Source organism: Mastigoproctus giganteus, chromosome 14, assembly GCF_048544385.1.
Source record: "Mastigoproctus giganteus isolate SK-2022 chromosome 14, ASM4854438v1, whole genome shotgun sequence".
NCBI lineage: Eukaryota > Metazoa > Arthropoda > Arachnida > Uropygi > Thelyphonidae > Mastigoproctus > Mastigoproctus giganteus.
Genome location: NC_143588.1, coordinates 95,941,444 through 95,959,416, shown reverse-complemented (window position 1 = coordinate 95,959,416; position 17,973 = coordinate 95,941,444). Strand labels below are relative to the sequence as shown.

The 17,973-nt window shown below is 35.6% G+C and overlaps 1 protein-coding gene across 1 annotated transcript in view; it reads right to left on the bottom strand.

Moving 5' to 3' along the window:
- Nucleotides 1-17,973, bottom strand: part of poe (E3 ubiquitin-protein ligase-like protein poe) — an 849,790-nt gene that overhangs the window by 770,384 nt on the left and 61,433 nt on the right. The window contains exon 4 of the mRNA XM_090388478.1: nt 229-367. Coding sequence (XP_090244604.1) covers nt 229-367 — 139 coding nt within the window. The remainder of the gene's footprint in view (nt 1-228; nt 368-17,973) is intronic.

Genomic DNA, 17,973 nt, shown 5'->3' with positions numbered 1-17,973 from the left:
TTATCAATAGGGTTGGGATCGTAGGCGCATGGTGAAAAATAAAAAACCAAATTGTATAATGAATGTTGAAACATGGAAGCAAGGTGAGAGGTGAACAATTATTCAAAAACTGAGTAGAGTAAAAGGTAGCAGGGGCAGGAAAATCTGACATTTTGATAGTCCCTTCTGTGCATTTATACCAGCATACATTATACAAATCAGGCAGAGCAAAAATCTTATAAGACTTACCCAGATATTCACCACTTTTAACTGCAAAGTTTGGTGGGATTTTTGAGGATTTCAATATAGCAGTTAGAGTAATAACATCAGTACGTTGAAGAACTACCGCATTCTTGCAGAGTCCATGTATAATGCTGACAATTTTTTTCTAACATATAAAAGAAATAAAATAAATTAAAAATTAGTACTTAAAATGAATGGCACCATTTCTAACTTTCACATATAAAATTTTGGCATATTATAATAGCAAGCACAAAAGATGAAGGCAAAAGAAGCATGCATAATGACTGTACCATATTTTCTAGCGTATAAGGTGCACTTTTTATTTTAAAAAAAAATATTGCAAAATCAAAGTACATCTTATACAAGAAATTGATGTACTGCAAAGACAGCCAGTCATGGGAGATTTGTGTGTGACTCAGCACTTGGTCAGATTCATGGAAATATGATGCCACGGTCTTCATTAGATGTGCAGTTTGGTAGATGTTCATCAGTCCTGCTTATATTATAAAAACATGAGTGCTCTAAACATCACGACCCTTACATATACCATGGAGAAAAAAATCACATATGTCACACACCACGGGATTTAAGCTGAAAGTTGTAGGGTATGCAGAAATTCTCGGGAATTGGACAGCTGAAAGATTTTCAAACCTAAAAAATCATTAGAACTTGGAGAAATCAAAAGGATGTGCTTAAATTCTTGTTAAAGAAAAAATGTGCTCTGTGCAGAAAAGTTGCAAAATAGCTAGAATTTGAAAGTGATTTACTGAAATCAGTAGACAAAATGGCATTGCCATAACAACAAAAATTATAAAAATTCACACTCAAAATATAGCTTCTGAAAGTGGTATAGCTAATTTTAAAGGAGGCCCAACTTGGTGCTATAGGTTTATAAAACACAAAATTTAAGTATGCACACCAAAACCAAATTAGCACATTTTTCATTTTTTTCCATTTTTATTAGCAAGTGGACCCTAGCCAAAAACTGGCAACTCCGCTATATACAAAATTTATATTTCTGTATATCACATGAATCTGTATATAATACAGATTCAGGTGATATACAAAAATATAAATTGCAGCACAAGAAACCATGGGACAAGCACATGAAGAAGACCAAACGTGGTGCAGGGAGCCACTGATCTTATGAAGTCAACATGAGACGAAGATAAATAACAATATGGTCACAAGTAACTACATAAATTATCCAATACGATTAGCCTGTTTACAAAGAAACCCGATGAGCATTAACTACCAGGTCAGATCATTAACTACTGTTCATTTCAGCATCTGACTGTTACACAGAATTCATGTCAATAATGTATAAACCTTCTACTGTTCTTTCCTCAAGTTCAAGCAGCACTAATCTTCTCTGGAATAATTTCTTGGAAAATTTTTGAAAAGCCTGAAAATCTTCCTCAGTCTTAATTAACTGAGCCTCATCGCCCTCAGTCAGGTGAGCAAGATTAGGAATAGCAAATAAAACTTCATTTCTGGGATCCAAGTACTCATGACAATAATATAAAACATGACTCCATGTCTCCAGAGCCGTGCAGTGACACTGTGACCTTTCCGAAACACCCAGCTGATTCAGCATCGCTAAAAATGAGCCATGACCGATTAATAAAAACATAGTTTGTAGATTAGGCACAAACCATTTTTCTGGAGCAACATCAAAAACAGAGGGAAAGAACCTACCAGTTATTTCACCTTTATTTGAGTTAGCCCATCTATGATTCCAAAGAATCACTAAGATACCTAAAATTTGCTTGGCCTCATTCTTAGGATCGTTAGCCAAATCAAACTCAAGATCACAAATAATAAAAGGAGCTCCACACCGAATATTGAAAGTCATTATTCTGTAAATCAGAAAAACAATTGGCATTTTCCTTGTGACAATCTGTAGTTCATCAGTGGAGACAGTTCTACAAACTAGAGCCATCTTCAGGAGCATCTTCCTCTGAATGGAATACAGTATTCTTAAATATTTTTTAAAATTAACACTATCCAAGTTGAGATACCATAAGAAACAATAGGAAGGAAATCACAGTCAAAAAGAAGAGATAGTGCCCTACCTCTAATACTCCAATCCTTCCTAGTAATTCTTGCTATCATGTTAACAAATTTTGCAACCTTTTCAGATAGAAAATTGATATGGGTGTCAAATCTAAGACCTCTATCAATGAAAACTATAAGATATTTAATATTCTTAACGGACTTTAAATTTTCACAACCAATCAGCACATGATATTCTCTACGAACAGATAGGTTTCCCCTTTAGCAATAATATTTTTGTTTTTGACTTGGATATTGTTAATTTATGGAAGTCACAGCAGGCATTCGGATCTTTTATTTATTTCATTACATCGTTGTTCAATTTGTAGCTGTGAATAGCTTTCAACTATTACCTCTTACCTCAAGATGCATTGCAGGATCATCTAGACAAGACAGCAGCAATAATTCAGACACAGCATGGGTTTGTTAAGGGAAAGTTTTGTCCGACAAATTTGATTGGTTATTATGATGTGGTTACAAAGGAACTGGGTACAAAAAATAATTTTAATATCATATACTTGGATTTAAGAAAAACTTTTGACACTTTTGCACATGGAAGACTACTGTTTCAAATTGAAGCAGAATGGCATTAAAGGTAAGTTGCTACAATAGATAAAAGGATGGTTGAGTGGGAGAAGACAGAGGGTTGTAATCAATGGGTGCTGCTCTTTGTGGACTAATGTTATTAGTCGAGTCCCACAGGGTTCGGTGTTAGGTACACTGTTGTTTTGTATATTTATCAATGATATTGATGAAGGTATATCGGGCTTAGCGTTTGCAGAAGTTTGCAGATGATACAAAGGTTGGCAGGGTTGTTAATGACAGTAATGGCAGTGTGCTACTGCAACAGGATCTAGAAAATTTGGGCAGATGAGCTGAGAAGTGGCAACTGAAGTTTAACATTGACAAATGCAAAGTACTGCATATGGGTAGAAGTAACCCCAGAGGAACGTACCAACTGTGTGGTACTACATTTAGGATGGTAGAAAATGAAAAAGACCGGGGAGTAATTTTGCAGTCAGATATGAAGTTTTCTGAGCAATGCAGGCAGGCTGCCAGGGCAGGTCATGGGGTTTTGTCAATGATATATAGGAATTTTACTAGCAGGGAAAAGGAGGTGATTGTCCCTCTGTATAAGGCAATGGTCAGGCCACGCCTTGAGTACTGCGTACAGGTCTGGAGGCCTCATTTTAGGAAGAATATCGATTTGCTTGAGCAAATCGATATCGAGCAAGGCCTTGAATGGGTTGAGCATGCTGAATTCTGATGGGATTCTTCCACTTGTTCAGATGTAAGGGATCATGAATTCAAATTGAGGAAAGACAAATGTAGAATAGATGTGCAGAAATTTGCCTTTAGCCAGCAGGTGGTTAATTGCTGGAACAAATTTCCATCTGTCATTGTGGAAGTTGCTAGGCTAAATAAATTTAAGGAGGAACTGGACAAACATTTAGAGGGTGTAAATTTTTTTTTTTTTTTTTTGGCTGGTGCTGTATAAGCTCATACACTTGCTTTCTTGCATCACATGCCACTACTACTACTAATATTACCAGGTCATCCACATATGCAACATGACTATGTTCCTTCCATAACCAATCCTAAAATATCAATTTCCACATTAATGGCCCAAAAACAGACTCTTGCAGACATCCCAGAAAAGCAGATCTAGTTACAGAATTCCAACTAGACTTAACTGTAAACGATCTTTCCTTAAAATAATCCACTATGATGCTATAAAGCTGATGGGGAGCATTTTGCGAGGTGAAGCATCAATAACACACTGTCCCAAGAGATATTGTCAAAAGCCCCTTCAAAATCAATGAAAATGCCAAGAACATATTTTGCATTTGAATCTGTAATCTAAATTTAACCAAAGATTTTAAAGCATCCTCTATACCACAACCAGGAGTAAAGTCATATTGTTTATTTGAGAATCCCATATTTTCTTGCGTATACTGCAATATTCGCTCTGAAAGCATGCATTTACTGATCTTTCCCAAACATGGAAGAAGTGCAATTGGATGATAAGAAAAGAGCTCAGTTTTAGGTTTTTCAGGTGACTTCAAAATGACCTTAAGAAGAGCATCCTTCCAAGGAGAGGAAAAAATTTTTTCAAGCAGGCATTTGTTGAAAACAAGAAAATACTCAGGAAACAGTTTGAAGAAACACTTAATAGCTTTCCCTTCAATGAGATCTATACCAGGACAACTGTTATTATGAATTTTGTTAACAGCTGAATTACAATATTCCATTGAAAACGGTTCCTCTTGAATATCTCTAACACAACCACAATCTAATTGATCAGTACTATTAGAATGCTCCACCTCATCCATATGATGATGAGATCCACTAACTAGGTGATCAAGTATAACAGTAATACTGCTGAGCCAATCTACAGTTTCAGAGTCTTCACAATTCATAGAATTTATCACATCCCCAGATGACCTTAATTTGTGCAAACACAACTTATAAACAATGGATCCTTCATGGATCGTCATCATTATCAGCTGTTTGCACTAAGTTTTTCCATGCATCAAATTTCCTTTTAGCTATTAAATGGGTAGAGAGCAGAACCCGGATAAAAAGTATTTCAAGGGACTGGAGGCTTAGAACTTCTTATGTGGGAAAATGTCCTAAGGTTATGATATATTAACTACACAAATAAAAATGAAAAGATACAGATACATAAGTTAAAGATGCTTTTCAAGTACTATTTCAGAATTTATAAATATTTTACTCTGTCTATGGGAAACATTTTTAAAGTGAGGATTTCTAATTGCTTACCATTCTGTTCATTAAACTCATTACCAAGTTGGAAGGGTGAGCTCCTTTGGAGTTTCAACGTACCTTAAAGGGTCACAATTACAATAAGACAGAGCAACAATCCACTAAGTAATTCAGAACTTTTCACAACCATCAGAACTTAATATGCTCTACGTATCCAATTATGGATTTCGAATAAAACAATTGCAATATGTCACTTCCATTATATCAAAATGTTTATACTAAAAAGGTTTTAGTGCTGAAAGTCTCAGACTACGGAAAATTCACTAATCAAACAAGTTAATGCCAAGCATCGTTTTGGTAAGTAGTAAACCACCAAACTAGGTGAAATGGCATCGTTTCTGTTATATCTCATATGCATAAATACCTCTCATACCACCTTACATCTTATCTAATATCTCATACCCATGCATAAACAACCTTTTTCATATCTCACACATTGTGAATGCCTTCACAAGTTGCCCTGATATTGAACTACCTCGAATAAGCAACACTCCGACAATGGATTCTCGAATAGGCAGCACTTCGCCAATAGATTCTCGGCAGATACCATCACCCCACAACCCCTGGGTGGTGGTATCCCCCGAAAATAAGTAACATTAGTCTTCTCCATTGGCAAAGTGTTGCTTATTGGAGGGAGTGCAATATCAGAGCAACTCATTGTGAAGGCATTCACAATATGAGATACATGAATATCAAAAATTATGCCATTTCACATACTTCAGTGATTTACTATGAACTAAAATGATGCTTGGCACTAACTTGTTCGATTACCAAATGTTTATATTGTTTAATTTTTTGAATATTAAAAATTAAGAATTTCTATATTTAAAAAACGTATTACGTAGGAAAACATCATTATAATAATACACTGTGCATTCTTTATCACGAACTTTTCATGTGGGAAAATAATACATTACAATATGTAGAGTTGAAATTGGGACTTAAGAAACCAAACCTAGTACAGGGAAAAACTTTTTATGTGGGAATTTCTTATCCAGGTTGTACTGTATTTTCTTTTGATCAATTGATACTCAGTTTTAAACCTAGCAGTAGATTCTTTATTATCCCACAATTTCTGAAATTGGAACTACGCATCCTGTTGACCTCCCTCTGGAGATCAGTAAGATCATGCCACCACCATTGCACTGGAGCACATTTACTTTGCTTTAATTTCATTGACTCTCTCAAGGCATCAAATAACTTCTGTTGTAATAGTTGAACCAGAACAAATGCATTAATCCTATCCAGCTCAGCTAATGACATTTCACCAAAAATTGTCGTAACAAATCTGTCAAACATGCCCCAGTCAGCATACTTAGTCGCAAACCTTCGAAGTTGTAACGAATGAGGCTCAATAATTGACTATTGACTATTAATGGCCGTACTTTGACTATTAATGGTGAGTCTAACATCTACGTTAAACTCACCATTAATAGTCCAAAATGTCGGTTCATTACCAGGCTGATTAATGATCTCAAGTTTAGATACGGATATCAGCTCTTCTAATAACCTGCCTTTGGCATCCGTAAATCTAGAATACCATAAAATATTTTTAGCATTTGAATCCAGACAGATAATCACTTTTCTGCCTTTCAATCTGAATAACACCTCTTCCAAATAGCTAAAAGAGCAATGAAGGTCCGCATCAGGCTGACAGTACATAGATATAATGAAAAATTTTCCCAACTAGCTTCAATACCAACACAGATTGCATACGATGTACATAAGGAATCAATTCTGGTCACAACCAGATCAGAACTGAAAATTGGTATAGCAGCACTTAGTTTGTCACACTTCTTTGAGACAATTCTAATAGAGGTGGACTATAGAGCTGGTTTAAGGAAGGCAAGGACTGTAGCATGATGCCATTCTTTAGGGAATGTATCTTCCAGGTGGAGTCTACTGAACAGATCAAGAAGTGACTGCAGTGATTCAGCACTCAGTTCCTGTACCATTGAATAATGGATATTATCTGGTCCTACAGCACTATGCCTAGATGCTGACAAGGGTCTATGTAGTTTGTGGATAGTGAATGGTAAGTTATATTGTTCTTCTGCTTTTGAAGAAAAGTTTAACTTTTGTTTTTCTGAATTTGCTTTGAATCTTCTGAAGGCTGGTATGTAACTTTCTGTTGCTGATGTTTTGGCAAAAGTTTCCCCTAGTATATTGGCAATTTGGGTAGGGTCAGCAATGTTCTGCCCTCTCCATTCCATGATAGGCAGAGGTGTCATTTGATATTTACTGCTCATTTTCCTAATTGTTTTCCAAATTTTATGTGTGGGAGTTGCTTAATTGATGGTAGAAGTGAAGCAAATCCAAGCGGCCTTTTTATTACTGCGTCTAACATACCTCGCTCTTGCTCTAGCGCATTTAAACTGAATGAGATTAGCTGTAGTTGGATTGCACAGTAAAGTATTCCAAGCTTTATTTTGGTCTTTTTTTGCTTCACGGCATTCGTCACTCCACCAGATTTTTGGGTGTTCAGGTAATTTTGAGGAGGATTTTGGTATAGCTTTTCCTGCTGCATGTAATATAGTTTTTGTGACATACTCAACCGCTTTCCTGGTTGGGGATTTTTGGATAATTTCAGGGTCCAGTTTAGCTAATTTTTTATATGTCTCCCAGCCTGCTTTATCAATGAGCCACCATGGAATTCTAGTAAGATGATAAGAGGGCTTATTCAATAATTCAATTGTAATGAGGAAATGATCACTATGCAGTTGATCATTGTTTGCTGTCCACTTTAGAGAAGGATACAAAGTTGTTGAACAGATAGACAAGTCTATTGCAGTATATGTTCACGAATATTCCATGATTTTAGAGCCCACTTTTTCTACATCCATTCTAGACTTAGGTTTAGAATCATGCTCAAGCCTCATCAGAAGTACATTATTACAACTAACATTATTTCTAAGCCCATTATTCTGCTTTTCATAGCTGTCATAATTATCCTTCCAATTTTCCTTAACACCATTTTTAACAACCTCACTGTATAGCTTGCCAATACACCTAAAACCTGAAATTATTGCAATGTATTCAGTTAGTGACCCCTCTAAACATCTATTTCTCTCTTTCAAGCATTCATTATCTATTCTCAGTTTCAAGGCCAAACTTTCCAGAAACCCCATCTAGCCAATATTTGAGAGATAGCATCATTATTGATTCCATGTTCTTCAGAAAATAAAATTTTTTCTCTAACTTTCTTCTCATACATATAATGACAACATTGTCATTATATGTATGAGAAGTATGAACATTATATGTTCATCATGGAAATCGTTAAGCGCTTGTTTCTGCTTATTTTGGTTATTCAGTCCTCCTCTATCAAACAACTAGGAATCTATTAAATCTGGTTCACAATCCAGTTCATTTTCTACTAAATCTTTCAACTGATATCCAGAAGCGTGTGAGGCATACTGATGTTTGTCAGAGCCAATGTTGACAGAATTATTAAAATTGTCAATATCCTCAACTGGATTTGTATATTTACTGTAAATTTTTAAGTCCATTTCGATATTCCTGTTGACTTGTCTCATTTCTTCATCATTATCCTTAAATACCTCTACTTCATTTAATACAGTAGTCAGATTTTCTTATGTTTATTGCTCCTCCTTTCTCTCCTTCTCAAAACAGGAGATTTACTCTTAACTGAAGTAGGAGTGCCCACAGAACTTTCTCCTTCATCACAATAAACACGTCTACGACTTCTTGTCATAATATAATTCTCAGGGGGTTCTGCTTCTTGAGGAGGCAGAGCTGTCGACATCCAAGTCACATTCCAAGGCCCTGCCAGAAGCAGCCATAGCCCAATCAACACTGCATTGGTCAACAGAAGGATGATCATGATGCCTAATACTGTCAAATTTGGCCTCTTCAGCCTTTAGCTTATTACCTTGCTTTAAGACTTTCTTAAAATATCTTATGAGAACCCTTACTATCAGAATTTGCAAACCTGTTACTGTCTTCCACAGGTTCGTTAAAAAACCCATTCACTGTATTCACCTCATCATTACTTACAAAAGGCTTGATCTTGGGGAGCTCTTGAATCTTAACAGTGGATTTCCTATTTGTTCTGTTATCCTCCCCTGACACAGTACCTTTGTTAGCACTCATTTTATAAATTTATGCTTATTAATCAAAATTCAATCATAATATGCAGTGCCACTACAATTTCCAAAAATCGCTTCTTTTAAGCTTAATTATATTTCCTCAGAATCAAACCCTTATACACAGAACAGTAAGGTCGTTCTCAATAATTAAGGTCCCCCAGTTTCTAAGCATCAGGATTTTAAATTATAGCCAGATAAAAATTAAATATTTACACTATGTTGTAGCATAGGCAAACAATCAACTGACTGTTAGAACAAAGAATGTTCCAACTGTCAAAATAAACTACAGTCTATAAGTAGTTAAATACTACCTGATATTGTTTAAAATACACTGAACCCCACCACAATCCAACTTCATCAGCAAGATGATAACCAAGAAAATCAAATAACCGTACTTAATACCACACTTTCAACATAAATTCAGGAGCACATAATAAAGCATTTAGCACAGACAGCAAGCAGCTCCACCGAAAATGCCTCCAGAATATGAAGAAAAATTAATTTCATTTCATTGTTTAGTGATCAACTGTAGGAAAGAAAAGAATATTGAACTAAGCCAAATAGCTGTCTATCAATAAGCCATTTAAAGTTCTGCTGAGAGAAGATGTATAATATTCGTCTATTAGAAGAATAGTTACTGAAGATTTTTCTGAAATCCTTTGAACACCAGGTAAAAAGTGATCACAGGAGACTATATTATCTGATGTTTTTTGATCTTTCTGTTATTTGAGCAACTGATTTTTAGAGAAGATAAATCCTACTTAGCAGAAATTTAAGATAACTGAGAGAAAAACCAGTTTTGAAGGCAGTAAAGTATTGCTTCATGAAAGAGAGAAATTTCATAGATAATGAAAGAGAGAAATTTCATATAAAACAAGACAATATTAGCACTAGTAGAGGCATATGATGTAAGAAAGCAAGCTTATACAGCATCAGGCAAAAAAAAAAAAAAAACCCCTTCCCATTTTACCCATCCATTTGCTTCAAATGTTTGTCTAGTTCTGCCTTGAATTTATTCAAACTGTCAACTTCTACAACAACAGATGGAAGTTTGTTCCATATCAATTGATTAATGCTAATAAACAATTAACCCAGATGAAATAATAAAAAATATTATATTTACAAAAATATAAATAATTCATAAGGTATATTAATGTGGCTATTTTTAAAAATATTTAATTAAACCATAATAAATAAGCTTCATAAAAAATATTGTAAATAACCTATAAGAAAGTGAATAATTTTTAAAAGACCGTATATTTTCAACGCAAAGCATTCTTAACATAATTTCACTAATAGAAATAATTAGTGAAATAAAGGATGTAATAAATAATGCATTACATCGTTTAATGTTGTAATTGATAAATTTTTACCAAATACACGTGACATTTTCCTTCGTCTTTTGTGCTGTATACTATAGAAAACAAAATAAGATAAAATAAAAAAAATGGGAATTTCTTTATTTTATCTTTCAAAAAGTAAATAAATTCCCATTTCTTGCCTGCTATTACAATAATAATTTTGTTCATAACATACTTGCCAAGTTTCAGAAATAGAAATTCTTGTAACTTTTAACACAAATGAGACTGCTCATAATGGCCATTATTGGAATGCACTTTTCAACAGAACTAAAAATATGTTCCCATTCTACATTAACATAACAAATAATAAGGCTAGACAAAAAAAAAAATAAATAAATTTAGATATTCTATCGTACTTCAAAATTCTCCTCACTCCATGATCACCGGCTAACCTAGCTCATTTTGCATCAGCAAAAACATAATATATATAAGGTATACTTTGTAGTAAACATAATATATAATAAGGTTAACTCTGCCATTGCTGGTCCCAAGCCTGGATGAGAAAGGAGAGGGGAGCGTACCTTGTGTAAAAAAACCCCAGGCTTGGCTGGCTCCAGCCGACAGTACCTGGGATGGGCCCCTGCCTGGGTTACAGGTGAAGATGGAGGATCTGTCTTCAGCAACAGTGGAAGTCTGTCACTCTTCCAAGATAATAATCCCATCTAAATTGTGGACTATGCAGAAGAGGAATGGCAAGCCGGCTGCATTATTTGTCTTAAACTCTATGGATCTCAGTCATGTAAGATAAACAGTCAGACTACCGCGTCCGGGGTAACCGACGCGACTGTTCTTATACCATGGAGAACAGCTGTGAAGAAAGCTACATGGTCAGCCAAAACTCAAATGTATTTCTCAACGCTAAACGTAAGATCGCTTTACAAGAGCAGGAAAATAAAATTGGTAGAAGAAGAATTGAAAAAGATCAAATGGGATATCATAGGAGTGTCAGAGACACATTGGACAGAAGAAGAAACACTGGATATGGCAGAAGGAAGAATATTTTACTCGGGGAGAAAAGACAACATACATAGAGAAGGAGTCGCTTTCATAGTAAAGAAATATCTATTAAATTCAATAATCGAAATTCACCCACACAGCTCAAGAATGATAAGTTTAAGAATAAAAGGCAAAGAAAAAGGAATCTTCATAAAAATAATCCAGGTATACACCCCAGACTCCTCACATGATGATACAGAGACAGCTGCCTTCTATTCAGACCTACAAGAAATCATAGATAACACAAACAAAAAAAGATATTTAATAATAATGGGAGACTTTAACGCAAAAGTTGGAGACTTTTCGACAGATTTCAGTGACGTATTAGGAAAGTTCGGGAGAGGAAATAGAAATGAGCGAGAAGAACTCTTGAACTTCTGCAAAGAAAATAAACTATTCATCACCAACACACTGTTCTACCACAGATCTCAACGTAAGTATACATGGACATCACCAGATGGAAATATAAAAAACTGTATCGACTACATTTTAATAAATAACAACTGGAAATCATCCATTCAAAATGTTAAAACTCTTAGAAGTACAGATTTTGACACCGACCATGAACTGTTAGCAGCAACAATTAAATGGAAATTTAAAAATACAAAGCCAAAGAACAATAGAGCAACATTAAATATATCACGATTTAAAGAAGATAAAATAAAGGAAATTTATGGGAAAACACTACAAGAAAAATTAAAAGACAAACTATTCATTATCTGTGGAAAATATATGGGAGAAAACCAAACAATTGACTAAAGATGCAGCCTTAGAAACCTTGGGAACAAAATCAAAACATCCTTGGATTACAGCGGAAATTTTAGATGTAGGGATGGAAAAAAGACAAATGAAAAACCTCCTAAATAAAGAAAATAGTCAAGACAAAAGGGAAAAATATAAAGCCCTAAAAAACAAAATAGATATGCAAAGCTGCTACAAGGAAATGGTTGGAAGACAAAGCAAAGCAGTGTGAAGGGCAAATAAACATCATGACTCTAAAACAACTTACCGGGTTATAAAGGAGCTCTCTAAAACATACATCCCGAAAACACTGACTATGAAAAATAAAAACAATATAAAAACAGGAAACATGCAAGAAATTTAAAAAATATGGAAAGAATATTACCAAACCCTGTTCAAAGGGCAAGGAAAAAACACTCTTGCCTTAGATAATAGAGGAGATAAAGCACCCTCGATAACAAAAGAAGAAGTTCAGGAAGCAATTAGCCAAATGAAGAATGACAAGGCACCCGGAAATGATGATATCCAAGCAGATCTATGGAAATTCGGAGGCGATGCAATGTTAAAACACCTTGCACAATTGTTTAATCTAATTTTATTTACAGGTAATACACCAGAAGACTGGAAAAGTGGAATAATAGTACCTATACACAAAAAAGGAGATAAAGAAAATTGTCAGAATTATAGACCCATTACCTTTTTAAACCATATATATAAAATATTTATAAGGATCTTACAAAATAGGATACTTAAAACAATAGAGGAAGAACAAGCAGGATTTATAAAAGGCAGATCAACAATAGACCAAATATTCACACTAAACATCATTGCAGAAAAATATTGGAATAAGAAGAAACCGCTATCTGTGCTTCATCGATTTCAAGCAGGCATTTGACTCTGTAAACAGAGAAAATTTAATGAAGCAACTACAAAAAATCCCACTTGATCATGAAATAATCATGTTTGTAAATAATTTCTACAAAAATACAAGAGCAATAGTAAAATTCAACAACCTTAAAACAGAGAAATTTGAAATAGAGAAAGGAGTCCTGCAGGGATGCCCTTTATCTCCATATCTATTTAATATCTACCTAAAAGAACTAATGAAATCAATTGAAGAAAAAAGAGGCACAATAATAAATGGAAAAAATATAAACCACATAAAATATGCATATGATATTGTGATTTCAACAGAAACCAAAGAACAACTAAAAGAAATATTAACAAACATCGATAAAGCAAACAACAATTATGGAATTAATATTAATATAAATAAAACTAAAGTAATGCAAATCAGAAAAAACATATAAGACATAAACATCCAAAATCAACAAATAGGACAAATGCAAAAATTTGTATACCTGGGCTCTCTAATAACTGGACACCTAAGTAATATTGACTAAATTAACCACAGACTGAACATCGGATGGACAAACATGAACAAACTCAAAAACATATGGAAGAGCAATAAAATCTCAAAAAGTCTAAAAATTAAACTACATTAAACTGTCATCATACCCACAGCAACTTATGGATCAGAGAATTGGAGAATAAATAAGAAAGAAAGACAAAAAATAATGTCATTTGGAATGAGATGTCTGAGGAAAATCAATAAAACAAATCGGAGAGAACATAAAACTAATGAACAAGTAAGGAGAGATCTAAATTTTGAACGCAGAATAATAGAGCAGATCTACAAAAAACAACTTCAGTGGTTTGGACATGTGAACCAAATGAAACAACACAGGCTGCCTAATGTAGTACCGACAGGAAGAATTGGAGATAAGAGACCACCAGGAAGACACAAAAGAGAATGGCTCCAATGCCTAAAGGAAAACACAGGCTTTCAGAGTTATTAACAAATGATGCAAGATTCAAGAGATCGACAATAATGGAGGACAAGACGGAAGAGTAGAATGATGACAATACTTTGTAGATATATATAACTACAGGTATACACAATTATATGCTACACACAGGTAGCCTTCATTTTGCATCGATTCACAATAGTGCCTGGTCACTAACCACAAGGCCATTTATTTTTTATTTATTTATTTTTGCAATATTTTTTATAAATTGAAAGTTTAAAATCGTCAGACAAAATTTATCGGCATTGTACTGTACTAAGTATCATGCATGGTTCATGTAATCAAAAACAATCTTAGCCAATCAGCAATTAGCACATCTGTATCATAGCCAATCAGAGACAAGAAAGCTTCCTGCCCTCAAAGTTGCCACTCATGGATGTGGATGGTAAAGGCCCATGCGGTGAAGCAGTCAGTTGGATGTTGTTTACGACATTTACAAGTTGGAAATTTATTATGCTAACTTTTTTTATTAATTGTGCCATTAATAAATTAAATAATAATTAATAATAGTGATAACCGTGTGCAGTTTTTGCCAATCATGTTATAAAGAAGTTTTTAATTTAATAGAATAAAGAGATGCCATATAAGAAGTTTAATGAACCCTAGTGCAAATGAAAGTGTGAAAAAGGCAAGTCGATCCATCACACTGGAAAATAAGATGGAGGTTTTCAGAGGATGGAAGCTGGTGAATGTTGTTGTTGTTATTTAGTTTTTAGGAGCATTAGCAACTAAGGCCATATTGCTCCAGGGATATGCGGTGGTCATTCCCTGACCTCTCCGCATCCTCCGCATTTGGTGGTCACGGGTTTGAACCCCGGTCTAATCAAGAAGCGTGGGCTACGCACTGCTACTCCTGCCCATCTGGCTACGGAGGCGCCTGGAGGATGGTAAAAGTAGCCCTAATGTGTGTGGGGCTATGAATATGCCCCCATCGACTATTACTAAAATTATGAAGAATGCTGATAAAATAAAACAATCGATGCAAAGAGCTAGCAGTAATTGGAGTAACTGCTGACACTTTGGTTCGATGATTTGAAGGAAAAAACATTTCTTTTATTAAAATTTTATTATAAAATCACAGTTAGGTTCCGTGCACAGTAATTAAAATTTTTGGTATGCAGAACCTAACCATGTGATTTTGCATTGACTTCCTGATATATAGGGTTCCATTTGTGCCTGCAGGGTATTTCAGAGACTGCTGGGAGTCATTGCGGTACAAGTAAACACATGGGTTATGTTACGGTGGCTAAGAATAAGAACAGGTGCATGTATACTTGCGTGTACACCAATGCTAGGAGTTTGGTAAATAAATTTGATGAATTTGAGGAATTGCTCAAAGGCAGATATTGTTGGGATAACAGAGACGTGGTGTCACACAGATATAAGGAATGTAGAACTGGAATTTGGGAAGTACAACATCTACAGAAAGGATAGACAGTATAGAAAGGGAGGAGGGGTTATGCTATTAGTTAAGAAACACATAAAATCCAAAGAAGTGAAGCCAGAAAACATTGCTGAACAGTGCAGTGTCGAGTCAGTTTGGTGTGACATAAGCATTGGGAGATCAAAATTGAGAGTAGGAGTGTGCTATAGGTCTAATGACTCTGATGAGTATAATAAGAAACTGTACAGAGAAATAGAGTGGGCCAGTAAATCAGAGAGTCTTATAATGAGGGATTTTAATTTCCCAGATATTGACTGGAATTTGTGGGTTGGTCAATCACACACTAGCAAGGCTTTTGTGGATATGTTGGATGATTGTTTTCAACATCAGCATGTTCGGGAGGCAAGTAGAGGGAGTAATACTCTTGATCTGATTATCAGCAGTGATTCTTCATGTTTGTTTGTTTGGTTTTTTTAAGAGCATTAGCAACTAAGGCCATATTGCTCCAGGATATGCGGTGGTCATTCCCTGACCTTTCCACATCCTCCGTATTTGGTGGTGACGGGCTCGAACCATGGTCTAATCAAGAAGCGTGTGCTACGCACTGCTGCTCCTTCCCACCTGGCTATGGAGGCGCGATTCTTCATGCATTAAGAATCTGCAGATAGAGGAACCACTAGGTGGCAGCGGCAGTGATCACAGTGTGCTGAAGTGGGATTTACTCAAAGAGGTAACTACCATCAGGGGTAAAGTGAAGGGTTTCTGCTTTTGTGAAGGTGACTACAATGGTCTGAGACAGTATTTAAATTCTATACAGTGGGACCAACTGATGAAGTTACCAACGGCATATTCAAAATGGGAAGCATTCGAAGAACTTATCTTGGAAGCTACTAGGCTTTACATACCAACTAAGAAATATTGTTCAAGGTTTAGGCCTAAATGGATGTCAGATGAACTACTGAGACATATGACAGAGAAGAAAAATTGATGAGATACATATAAATTAATGGATGACATAGAAGCCTACGATAGTTATAAGCTGGTCTGTAATCAAGTCACAAAGGAGATTAGGCAAGCAAAGGCAGATTATGAGAAATCCTTGGCAAATGATGCAAAGAAAAACAGAAAAGAGTTCTTTACCTATGTAAACTCTAGAGACAGAAAGGGATGAATCAGATTGGTCCACTGGATATTGATGGTTCAACAGTTGAGAATCCTGTTCAGGTGGCTAACAAACTAAACGAGTATTTTGCATCTACATTCACACATGAGGAGTTATTCAGCGAGGGAATGCCAGAGGTGTATTCAACTCTGGCAGTAAGCTAGATAATCTTGTAATAACTATGAGTAAAATGGAGAAGAAATTGTTGAAGATAAATACAAGAAAGGCACCTGGGATGGATGGGATCTATCCAGTTATATTAAAGGAGGCAGCAAAGGAAGTAAGCAAACCCTGAGCCATAATTATGAGAGCTTCTTTGGACTCAGGGGAGGTACCCATGGACTGGAGATGTGCAAATGTGACCCCAATTCACAAAGGAGGATCAAAGGCTGACACAAGTAATTATAGACCTGTGAGTTTAACTTCTGTTCCAGGAAAATTAATGGACGCACTGATCAAAGAAGCACTGCAGGATCATCTAGACAAGACTTCAGTTACAGCTCGGACACAGCATGGTTTTGTTAAGGGAAAGTCTTGCCTGACCAATTTGATTGGATACTATGATGCAGTGGGAATGACCACCGCATATCCCCGGAGCAATATGGCCTTGGTTGCTAATGCTCCTAAAAAAAAAAAAAAACCAAAAAACAACAACTATGATGCAGTCACAAAAAAACTGGCTGCAGGGAATAACTTTGATATTATATATTTGGATCTTAGAAAGGCTTTTGATACTGTTGCACATGAAAGACTGCTGCACAAATTGGAGCAATGTGGCATTGGAGGAAAATTGCTGCTATGGATAAAGGGATGGTTGATGGGAAGAAGACAGAGAGTGGTAATCAATCGACACTGCTCATCGTGGACTAATGTTATTAGTGAAATCCCTCAGGGTTCAGTGTAGGGTCCATTGTTGTTTTCTGTATTTATAAAAAATATTGATGATGGTATATCAAGGTTAATGTCCAAGTTTGCAGACAATACAAAGGTTGGCAGGGTTGTTAAGGACACTACTGACGCTATGCTGCTGCAACAGGATCTGGAAAGGTTGAGCAGATGGGCTGAGAGGTGGCAAATGAAGTTTAACATTGACAAATGTAAAGTACTACAAATGGGAAACAGTAACCCCAGAGCAACGTATCAACTCTGTGATACTACACTGACAGTGGTAGAGAATGAAAAGGACCTGGGGGTAATTGTGCAGGCAGATATTAAGTTTTCTGAGCAGTGCAGACGGGCTGCAAGAGTAGCTCATGGTGTCTTGTCAATGATATACAGTAATTTTTCT